The sequence below is a fragment of the Apus apus genome, chromosome 5 (genome assembly GCF_020740795.1).
Source record: "Apus apus isolate bApuApu2 chromosome 5, bApuApu2.pri.cur, whole genome shotgun sequence".
Lineage (NCBI taxonomy): Eukaryota > Metazoa > Chordata > Aves > Apodiformes > Apodidae > Apus > Apus apus.
Genome location: NC_067286.1, coordinates 55,402,778 through 55,414,100, shown reverse-complemented (window position 1 = coordinate 55,414,100; position 11,323 = coordinate 55,402,778). Strand labels below are relative to the sequence as shown.

Sequence of the window (11,323 nt, the reverse complement as noted above, 5' to 3'; positions counted from 1 at the left end):
CCACCACAATGGCAAGTGCCACAATGCCAAAGGCATGCCTGGCCTGGGAGGGTCCTGCAGCTGCTCTGAGATCCTGGCCAGGACTACAAGCAGAGGATCCTCTCAAGGGTGGCTTTTTTTTCTTGCACAGAATAATCAGGTTGGAATTTAGGCCACAACTTGGTACAATCCCATGGATTTTTTTTTTTCTTGTGCCAGGGATGAATTTGGCTTTGTGCTGTTGTGAAGGAAGGAGCAAAAGTCATATGGTGAACAAAAAAGGAAAGAAGATTGTTTTTTCAGATAAAAGAGAGTTGCAGAAAGGCCTTTCACATGTGATGCCACAAAGCTGTATAACCACTCTTAAAGCCAGAGGCACTCCAGAGATAAGGAGGGATGAAGGACCAAAAACCGTGTGGGTGCCTCCTTCTCCATTACCTTCCAGGGCCATCATCTCCTGCTGGGGAGAAGCAGGTGGAGAGCTGGGCTGAAGGCTAAGCCGGGAGCAGGAGACGTATGGGATGAGCAGCACAAACCATTTCTCAGTGCTTCCCCACTCTGCATCCCACTCCCTTCCTTTTGCCCCTCTCCCTGTGCCACAAGGACCCAGTTCATCACATCCAGAAGGTGGTCTCTTCAGGCAACCTGGTGTCTCATGCATCCTCCAGCAGCTGCAAGCACATGTGCTTCCAAGTAACAGCTCCTCCTTGAGCTTCTTGGGAAAACTTCTTACCATGGGCAAATTGAGCCTGGCCCTTTGGGCTGTTACGTGTTTCTTTGAAGACAGTACATGTCATCCCGGGGAACAGTCTTTGTTACGGTGGTGACTAATGGCTGCTTAGCAAGAGCGTGCTGGTGGATTCAGCCTTGAGATCACTAAGAGAAAGAGAGACTGGGGGCTTCCACTAGTGCTTCAGAGGGCTCAAGGCTCATTCATTTAAAGGGCTCTCAAGATGAAAGCATGTACATCGCTTTCTTGAGTTCTAATGGGCATTGCGAGAGGAAGGTGACAATCCCTGTGTGCAAATGACATGCTTGTGGAAACAAAAGCTGCCAGCTTTTTTGGCCTTGCTCCTCCTAATGAATCCCTGATGATTAGTTCTATGATTGCCTCTTATCTACTAAATGAGCTTCTGCTCATAGCACAGTTCCTCCAGTTATTGTTTTTTCCACAAGTTTGGAAAAAGGTGTTGTAAAGTCATGAGCTCACTCACTGAGGAAATGATCCCCAGGATTTTATGCCTTGCTCGGGATGCCACAGTTTTATTATTCTGATTTTCTTTAATTTCAGTTGTCGTATTTGCCGTGATGAACATCAGCAGAAAGCACTCTGACATGTGCATGTGAAAGTGAGAGAAGCTCCTGGGTCTTGTTCTTGCTGCTGGCACTGTGGGCTCCTTGTTGTATGTTGGCATCTGAATGTAAACCAGTCCCTGAGACTGGTTATGGCCCCACAGTCCCTCAAACCGCTGCAGCCCTGGAGACCCTCAACATCAGTGTCACCAATGCACTCTGTCTCCCATGCCTGTGTGGTCACACAACACTGCTGAAGGGGACTCCCCATCACAGAGCAGGACCAGCCATGCTGGCACATCCCTCCAGGTATCTGCCTGGCCTGCTGCTAAAGACCACTGAGGTATGGACACCAGAGTGTCCTCAGTGCTTTGGCCCCCTCAGCACTAGCAGCAGTTCTGCTGCATCTAACTTGCATCTACCTGCTGTAGCAGAAGCTTGTTTTTCTGTGTCCGACCCCCGCAGAAGATGGAGAGGAGCTTATTCCTTGGCCCTTGTGCAGCAATTTTTTAACTGACTGCAAGATGATTATCGTGTCTGTGCTTTGTGCCCTCCCTGGAAGTATTTTTTTAGTGCATAGACAGCTAAGAGTTGAAGGCCACTGCTCTGCACTGACAAATGCTAATGAAGCAAACCTCTTCCTCTGTGGATGCAATTTGCAAGATCATTCCTGTTTTATGGGCTTCTGATTATCAGCATCTTTCTCCCAGCTGCAGTTTGCCAGCCGCTTTCCTGGGGCTGAGTATAACTAGGGATGACTTGATAAGCTGTACGACCACCCCTTGCATTCTGGCTTGGTTTTTCTTTTTCCTGTACTTGCATAACACTGTTCACAAAACAGCAGCTCTGTCTCTCCTGATGCCAGCCCCCCCTGAGTTCTGGGAACCAAGGCATAATCCTGCCTCCCATAACAAAGCCCATGGCAGCTCCCCAGCACTGTGCTCATTACAGAGCTCAGGCTATGGACCTGCTGGTACTGCCAGGCACAATTTCATGCATGGCCAAACATGAACTATGCCTGGTCAGACATCTTGGGGCTTAGGTGCTCATCTTGGATCTGCCATTCAATTTTTCTGCCTCATTTAGCAAGAGCTGTAATCTCTGTGCAGCTAACAGCGAAGGCCTTACACAAGCATTTTGAGACCCTTGCTTAGGTAGCATCAAGATGGCAAAAATACTACAACAGAGTTTTCCTAGGGATTTCTGTGCTTTACCCTTTGCTCATTTTCTGGGATAATACATTTGAATGACTTGACACGAATTTCCAAATGTAAATGGAGAGTGCTACATTGGAAGAGTATTACAGACTATTTGCAGCGCTTTGTGTGACAGGGATGAATACAGGGAGGTGAGTTCATGTTGGCTCAGTGTCCTCAGACAAATAGTTTTGTGGCCACTAGAAGAAGTTCTTGTAGTTCTTTAAAAGTTAATATTAATCCACTTTTGCCACACATTAATTTACATCAGTCAACCTTTTCCCAGTACTGTCCTATTATGGTAATAGTAAATAGTTAAAATATTCTATGTCCAATAAACATTCCAGCAATCTGACTGGTCTCTTTCATGGGTGTTATGGTGGGTGAATCCCAGTGCTAATGTTATGTCATCATGAGCAGTATTACACAAAAATGTCCTTAAGGAATGGAAGTGCACAGTGATGTTGAGCAGCACTCCTGTATCTGCCTGATGTCTGGAGAACTGAAATTACTGGCCAACCATGACGAGATTTCATGGACAAATATGCAAAATACAGGTGATAAATGCTTACTAAACACTGCCACTTTGGGGAACTGTGATATATTGTTGCCAAAGTAGTTATGCCTAAAATGAATGCAGCTTTACTTTTCAGCCACATCTGGGATAATAAGGTTCTGGCACTTCTTTTCTTCCCAGTCGTGTTCACTGGTGGTGTCAGGCCTTGTTGCCCAGGTTGCAAAGTGGTTGTAATGTTGCAATTCACTTATCACTGAACACCCTAATATTTTAATCCAATTGAGAGCTCTTTGCTGAAAGATACCACACAACAGGGAGCTAAACATTATAGTGCTGCTGGACTAAAAGGCTTTTTCGGGAATATTTTGACTGATGGATTAGGGTCTTTAGTTCAAGGACAGCCTTCTGTGTTTTCACTGTAATGCCTTGGATTTGTTCTTTTCTTGCTTGGAGTGAGACTGTTTTCCATATTTTCCTTCCAGGAAAGGACAATTTCACTGAGTGAAATTGCTGAAATGATGAGCCCCAAAGGCCAATCTCAGATGGCAACCCCTGGGTCAGCCTGACTGCAGGCACTGTTCTCTTGGATAAGGAGTACTGGAGACACTGCTTTTCACCCCAAATCAGAAACAAATGGTATTGTGAAACTGCAAAGACCTCTGAAACAGAAAAAAAATGTTCACCTCCCACACAGTGCTGTGAGCTGTGCCAGATCCCTCCCTAAAATGCAGCATTTGTCCCTGAGAAGCTAAATCTGGAGAGAGTTTAGCTCTTCCATTTAGTTGGATACTTTCTCAAAAGCCTTATCCACCAGAGGATGTATCTGCACTTATGTGGTAGCTTGTGCCCTCCAGGGTAAAAGTGAGCTGTGTCTCCTGCTGGGGAATGTAACTGTGTGCTGGTGCAGGAATAGGGCTGGTTGTGGAAACCACAAGGAAACAACAAACTGAGGGAGTTAACAGGGTAATAAGTGAGCTCCTTGACACTTCCCTATGAGTGCAACATATTCCACAATAAAAGCCCTGGGAAGCCTTCTTTTTTATTGGCATGTCAAATATGGTCCTAATGAATACGAGGCGTTTCACAGAAGATGGCTGGACAGCAGCACCTCTTTTTGGAGAGGACAGCCCCTTCTCCTTGCTCACTGTCTTTGGGATCTGCTGTTGCAGCCCAGACTGAGCATCCTCCTGCCTGGGGAGGATCCCTGCTCCCTACCCACCCTGCAGCTTCCTCTTTGCTTGAACGGCAGCTGGGGCAGGGACTGAATTGTAGTCTTACCCTAACAGGGTTAACCCAAAACTGGTTTGCTCAAGCACAGGAGAGCAGCAGCTCCCACAGGAAACAGGCTGTGCTCCTGCCACTGGCTCACAGGATGCCAGGCTGCAGGATTCAAGTGTCCCAGGAGAGGCTGTGACAAAAGGCAGGTCATTGTGCCCAGCTTTCCTCCATGACTTCAGGGTAGCAACTTGCTTTTATTAGAAAACGGAAGGCCAGAGCCTTATCTAATCCCAGGGCCAGACAGCTGGAGCCTGAGGAAAAGCAGCTGCTTTGCATGGACACTGCCAGTTAAATAAGATTGAAAACCCAGTACAGAATCATAGAATCATGGAATGGTTTGTGTTGGAAGGGACCTTTAAAGGTCACCTAGTCCAATATCCCTGCAGTGAGCATATAATGCACTAGGGAAAATCTCTGTGCTGCAGATGCCGTGCGTGAGCTGCTGGGATCAGGGATGCACACAGGGCAGAGGGAAATTTCTGATGCACAAAAGTTCTCACTGAAGCTCAAATCCTCAAATCCTGCGCTTCTCTGAAAATCGATTCTTAGATGTCTCAGACTGAAGATGCAAATGTTGAAGTCCCCTTTTTATCTCTCCCAGTTAGTCAGTGCTTTTGGCATTAAATGTAAATGTAAAATAGGTGGAGGGTGTAGCTCACACACCCAAAGGGGGTGTAATCCAGTGGTCCCTGCTTGCACCTTGTCCCCAGAACAGAGAAGGGGAGCTCCAAAGTGTTCCTGAGCTCTGCACACCTAATGGGAGATGTAGAAGGTATTTTACTTCTTCTCCATAGCAAATACAGAGAGTCACTAAGCTGAATGTTTGCAGGAATTGTCATGAGCTGTAGAGAAGAAAGATGCAAGGCAGAAGATTCCTCCCAGAATTTCCTGCCTCAAGCTTTCAATTTATAGCTGATATTTCAAAGCCATGTTTAGAAAAGCACCTCATCTTGACTGTGAAGGTAGCAAGTCTACCTTAGACAAATGTTCTCATGATGAATGTGGATTAAAGATGCCCTCTGTATTTCTTATCCATCACATCCCTTGGCCTCTCACCAGTGCGTGCTGCTCACTGGGGCTGAAATTTATACTGGTGCAAACTGGAGCAAAGGAAATGAAAGGGTCTCACTACTGATGCTCTAGGCTCTTGTTGCAGTTTGGACAGTTGCTCCATCACCGAACCCCACCCGGGGGTGGGGGACTGGGAAAAGGAAAGGAGACCCATGGTTTGAAATGAAACCAGATTTAACAGAATAATAACAATGAACTAACATTAACCCCACTGCTAACCTAAAATACAAAGATTCAGCTCCAGACAGTACTTGTGAGCTGTGTCCTTCTAGCAGTGCAGGATGAATGTTCAACAGTGCCAGCATGACAGCTTGGTGAGAATGTGGTGGTCACAGCAAGTAGAGGAGGAGGCCTCTGGTGTGGGATAAGTTACAAGACAGACAGGACCCTCTCTGGAAGCAGCCATGCCAGAAGCCCCAAACATCTCTGCAAACTTCCCATTTTATAGTGAGGGTGATATTAATGGTATGGAATACTTGGGTTGGCCAGCTCAGGTCAGCTGCCCAGGGCTTCACCCCTCCTGGCCCACTGCACCTGCATAGTTCAGAACTACCCTCAAGCTTGGTCCCTGTGGAAACCAGCGTCCCAGAGCATTGTACCCATTTTGTTCTCACAGAATTGGACTCTGCAGTCTCTCAAAACTACAGTTTCTCTAAACAGGAAAAATTATTTTAGAATTCTGTCCCAGCAAAACCAGGACAGCTCTGCAGCAGGCAAATTAGTGTTCAAGGTTATTCCATGTCCACATTTATCACATTAATTGATAGATCATAAACATGGCTCTTTACACAGTCCTGGATTAATTCCTGCAGAGGGAAATTGAAAGGCTAAATTGGATTAAGTAAAATCAGACTTGTATGGCTGTAGGCTGCTGGATGTCTCTTTTAGTCTTCCATGCAGATGCTGGATGTAACAGTCTGGACCCCTCATGGAGTTAATCCAGTGATGCTCCATGCCCATGACTAGAGAGATGCTGGTGTACACCAGATGAGGATCCAATCTGTAGCACAACGCCTGTCCACCTCACATTAGGTTTCATACTGCAGACATCGGATTGTACCAGATCTGTTAAAATACATCTGAACGTACAAGAATATGGACTGGAAGCATGGTGGCCCCTTTCTCTGGGGCAAGTAGGACTTGGAGCTTCCCTCCACATTGCATGGCTGATCCAGAAAGGTCTGCCCACAGAGAGAGGCTGTGATGGCACGAATCGGTCTCTGGTCCAACACGAGTTTTGCAAGGCAGCCCAAAAATGAGGAAAATCTGCTGAAACCCCGGAATGGCCATGAGGACTATCCTGGAGTGCAGAGTCATTCATGCACTCTGTGTCCCCCAGTTGTGGGGTTTGATTGTCCTCCAAGGTTTTCCTCCTCAGGCAGGTAGTGGTTTGTGGCATTGGGTCACAACGTCACCAGCCTTGTGTCACGCCAGCTTGGCCAGCTGGCTCATGGGGAAGGAAATGATACTTTGGTGCTACCACATCCCTGAGCAAGCTTTGCCCCTCAGTTGCTCAGGGACACCAATTATGAAGGAGGCTCTTGCTCTGTTGCTGTATAATTATGGAACACACAGTCCAAGCCTCAATATAGTTCTAAGTGAACTCCTTTTGGCTTCCTCCTACTCTCTGAAAAAAGACTCAGTCCTGGACCGATCAAACAAGCAGCCTCCTGGCAAGAAAATCTGAATTGAACGCAGGGTGGGCACAGTGCCTGGCCTGGAGTTGCTGCCCAGGAGCTCTCACACTAGGTCAGTTGTCTTGGCACGTCTGTTGCCTTTGGTTTCTCAACTTGGAGTAGCAAGTTCAGAAAACTGTTCCTTTCCTCATGGCAGTCAAAAAGTTGTGTTTGCAGAGGAGCAAGGCAGGGTAGCAGGTTTTGGGTCACGCTGCAGAGGCAGTGTAGGAAGAGGGAGGGTGCTGACTGCTGTTTTGGTTCTGTTTTAGAAGCAGCTGATGATCATTGGGGCATCAATTTCAGCGAAGAGTGTCCTGCCCTCCCCACCATCAGGGCTCTCCAGTACCAGACAGGCTTGCCTAAAAATTGCTGCTCTCCTGCTGCGCCTCAGCCCCCGGAGTGCGAGGACAGCCAGGACATGCTCCTTCCTGCAGAAACCAAACAAGATCTCACTCAGCCCTGGGGAGAAAAAACAGCTCAGAGGTCACCAATGAAAAATCATGCTGGAGATGGAGCAAAGCCACGGCAAAGCTCCAGAGAAGGTCCCCTCACTGTGCTGGGGAGCCACCAGCACGGGGGTCTGCAGCCTCTGGGGGAACGGAGGCAGTGAGCATCAGCTCCTACCACCCTGCACTGATGGGACACCCTCCTGCTGCTGCTGCTTCGGGGAATTTTCTCCTCTATTTCTACACACGTGATGTCTTTGCAAGTTTTCCTGAGAGGCTTCAGACTTTTTTTTAATTATTATTTTGAGTTGCGTAATGGAAAAGCTAGTATTTTGGAAGATGACAGGCACTAATTAGATTAGAGCTGGGAAAGCCAACTTGGAAACATACCCTGTTCCAGTAATGCCTGTATATACAAAGGCAACACCATCTCCAAGAGCTCAGGGGAAGAATTAACAGAGACCTGAACAGGAAGCCATACAGGTCCAGCAGGTTTCACCTTGTTTTCCAAACTTAATTGTTAAAAATAGTATTACTCAATAATGGAAAGCCAGGAAATAGATCAATAAAGAGGATGAGCCTTAAAACCTGACTTGGGTCTCAGGCTAGTGATGAAAAAGTACCACAAATCACAGCCTTGTAAATGTATTTTCTGCCTGGAAAACTGCCTGACTCGCCCTCACTGACTTCCCCATCCTTCCCAGAACAGGCACTGCCTCCTTCACCTCCTCAGTCTTGCTACTACAATTAAGGCTTTTTTGTGTGTGTGTGTGCAGGATAGGTGTGTTCACCTAGGAAATTACTCAGGAGCAATTATTCTTTTTCAAGTCCATATCTTGAATTTCCACACACAGATAAACCTGAAGCATATTTGACCCACTGAAGTTAAATATACTTACAAAAAACGTTGAGCCTCAGTTTGGGGGAGAGGAAAATAGATTGTCTCTTCTTTTTTTTTTTTTTTTCCTTTTGAATATTTGAGGATCCACTTCAGTGTCCTGAGCTATTTGTTAGATTTATAGTTTATTTTGTGTGTATAAATGTTATCCAGTAGGAACTGTGTAACCCAGTGCAAAAGCCTTTGGTCTTTTTTGAAATGACTCTGATGAAAGGGAATTTTTTGCAACCTGTGCCATTGATAGTCCTTTTCAATGGTTGGTAGAAGAGCTGTAGAAGACGAGGTAACTTCTGATTGGCAGCTGCTTAGCTATGCACAGAGCTAGTAACTTTGTTTACTTTTCCAGTAGCCTTATATTTTGCAGATGCTGCTTTGGAACAGCAAATGGAAAGTGCAAAAGAAAGAATTTGTTATTTATTCCAAAATGTACTGGTTGTGTTGAGGCCCTTTCAGAAACTGCAGCTGAACTGTGTCAATGTTTGCTGCACTTTGAGATCTGAGCCTGGGAACTCAAGACAAACTATTTGCTCCAAAACTGGACCTTGCAAGTTGACAAGCTGTTGGTGCCCTGGAAAACAACCTGGAGCTTTACAGTGAAACAAGGTTTGTTTGGAGCAGTAAAATGGTACCCAGTGATAGGACACAGGAATGGAATAAAGCTATATCAAGGGAGCTTTAGAATTGACATGAGGAAGCATTTCTGTATTGAGAGGGTGGACAAACACTGAAGCAGGCTTCCTGGAGAGGTGAATAGTACCCCAAGTCTGTCAGTGCTTAAGAGGCATTTGGACAATGCCTTTAATAACATACTTGGACTTTTGGTTAGCCCTGAAGTGGTCAGGCCATTGAACTAGATCATCATTGTAGGCCTATTCCAATGGAAATTATTCTATTCTATTCTATTCTATTCTATTCTATTCTATTCTATTCTATTCTATTCTATTCTATTCTATTCTATTATGTTCTGTTCTGTTCTGTCCTATCCCATCCCAGCCTGTCCTGTCCTATAATGAAAAATTTTTGAAGTCGCTTGTGTGCATTATAAGATCTAGCAGACAGGGGCAAGAAGAGAAAGGATACAACCATAAAGAAAGAAAAATAAAGTTAGATTCCCCTTGTTGCTGGCACCTGGAACTCTATCTAACGTGTGGCTACCAGCAGAGAAGAGCCTGGCCAAGGCACAGGGCGAGCTTGTGCTGGTTGGGATGGAGGGCAGCAGATCTGGTATCTGCCATTTAATGTACCTGATATCTGGATAATCCTGGCACAGGTCTGTGACATAGTCCTTGATCTTGTCTTTTTTTGTCTCCCCAATGATACTGGTAATGTGCTGTATGGCAGGAAGGAGCCAGTAGGAGTCAGAGCCCTGCAAATGAGGAGACACATGGGGACATCAGGGGGAAGCACATAACCTGCAAAATGCCCTTTCCCCTGCACTGCAGGGCACAGCCATGGGTTGCTTTTATTGGTGCAAGGTTCACGGGCTGCTCTGGGTGGGCAGGGTGCTGCTGGGGGGTAACAGGGTGCTGGCTGACACAGTACTGAGGGCAAAGGCAAAGCACCCCCAGGAGCTCTACTGGGGCTTGACTGCACTCCCTGGTGCTCCATGGTGAGCCAGACCTTGAGCAGGGTGCTGTGGTCATGGCCCAGCATGGCAGCAGGTGCCAGGGACTTCACCTCCTAATAGTTTTGAGAGCCTCATCTCTGAGAGTGATCTGCCTCTGTGGGATTTAATGCCCCAGACAACAATCTTCTGTGAAAACCAATTAATTCAACTTCAGCTTCCTTGAAAATCCCAGACTGATGTTGTCTAGTCACAAAACATGCAAATAGCCACAATTTACTCCCTATCATCCTCCTGCTTGCAGTGTGAGCCTGGATGGACCTTCTTGGCAGACTCATCTCCATGAGCTGCTCCCAGGGCACACATGCTTCAGAGGCAAGGTGCATCCTGTCGCCCGAGGCAACAGGAACAGAAAGAAGTTGCCACAGGATGAGTGTGATCCTACAGCACATGAACCACCCTACATGAAGTGCCCATGCCCTGGGACTCTGTTAGAGCACCAGGTGCTGCAATGGGAGCATCAGGTGAGCAGGCACGAGCCACTGCTGCACCAGTAGCCGACAGGATGGAAGTCCACACAATGAACCAGAGGAATCACCTCCCTTTTAAGCTCTCTTTTAAGCACTTTCAGATTTCTTGCGGCTCGCCCTCCTCAAGGGCCTGCCTCCTCCATCCCTGGAAAGCCAAGCAGGGACATTGCAACTCCAGGAATGGGGCAGCCAGGGGATGGCAGGAGGGAATGCACATACCTGATCAATGAGCCTGTTATTAAGGATTTTGGCTTCCTGCTTCATCTTTTCACTCACTTGTTCCCGTGTCTCCCTGTTCAATTTCCGTCTGGGTCTGATGACCTGTGTGATGTATTCCCTCACCACATACTTATGAACATCACGTAGAAGCTCCTGGTTAAAAAAAAGCACAAATCTCCTGGGTTTTCTGTGGTTACCATGCAAGGCCACGGCAGTGAGAGAAGGCAGGGGAAGCCCTCATGTCTTTAGCAGTAGCTGAGGGTGTAGAGCAGATGATTCCCAAGGGCAGCACATGCTGCCCAGGCCAGCCCTACTGAAGGAGCTGGCAGCTCAGAGTGATCGCAGTGCCCAAGGGAATCCCATGGAAATACTCCTCACCCTGAAATAGCTCATTATTTTGTGTTAGTAGTTTAGATTCCTCAAAAGCAAAGGAGGGTGATTTAGGATTGTTTCAAAAGTAGGTTTTGATGCTGGCTGCAGATTTTAAATATAGAGCTGTTGTCACCTACCAATGTATTTTACTACTGCAATGGATGTGAAAGGAGAGTATAGGCCAGCAACTAATGGAATTATGATGTTCACCAAAGCTTTTTGTTCCCCTTTAAGAAATCAGTTCTTGTATTCAAACTACAGAAAGGAGAGATACTGCTTATTCT

The 11,323-nt window shown here is 46.6% G+C and overlaps 1 protein-coding gene across 1 annotated transcript in view; it reads right to left on the bottom strand.

Annotated features, from left to right (window-relative positions):
- Positions 1–246: 246 nt before the first annotated feature.
- The window catches only part of EXOC3L4 (exocyst complex component 3 like 4), a 29,435-nt gene continuing 18,358 nt past the window's right edge, over positions 247–11,323 (bottom strand). Inside the window, exons 10-12 of the mRNA XM_051622212.1 lie at positions 10,668–10,820; positions 9,599–9,720; positions 247–7,438 (exon numbers count right to left, since the gene is read on the bottom strand). Coding sequence (XP_051478172.1) covers positions 7,276–7,438; positions 9,599–9,720; positions 10,668–10,820 — 438 coding nt within the window. The 3' untranslated portion in view covers positions 247–7,275. The remainder of the gene's footprint in view (positions 7,439–9,598; positions 9,721–10,667; positions 10,821–11,323) is intronic.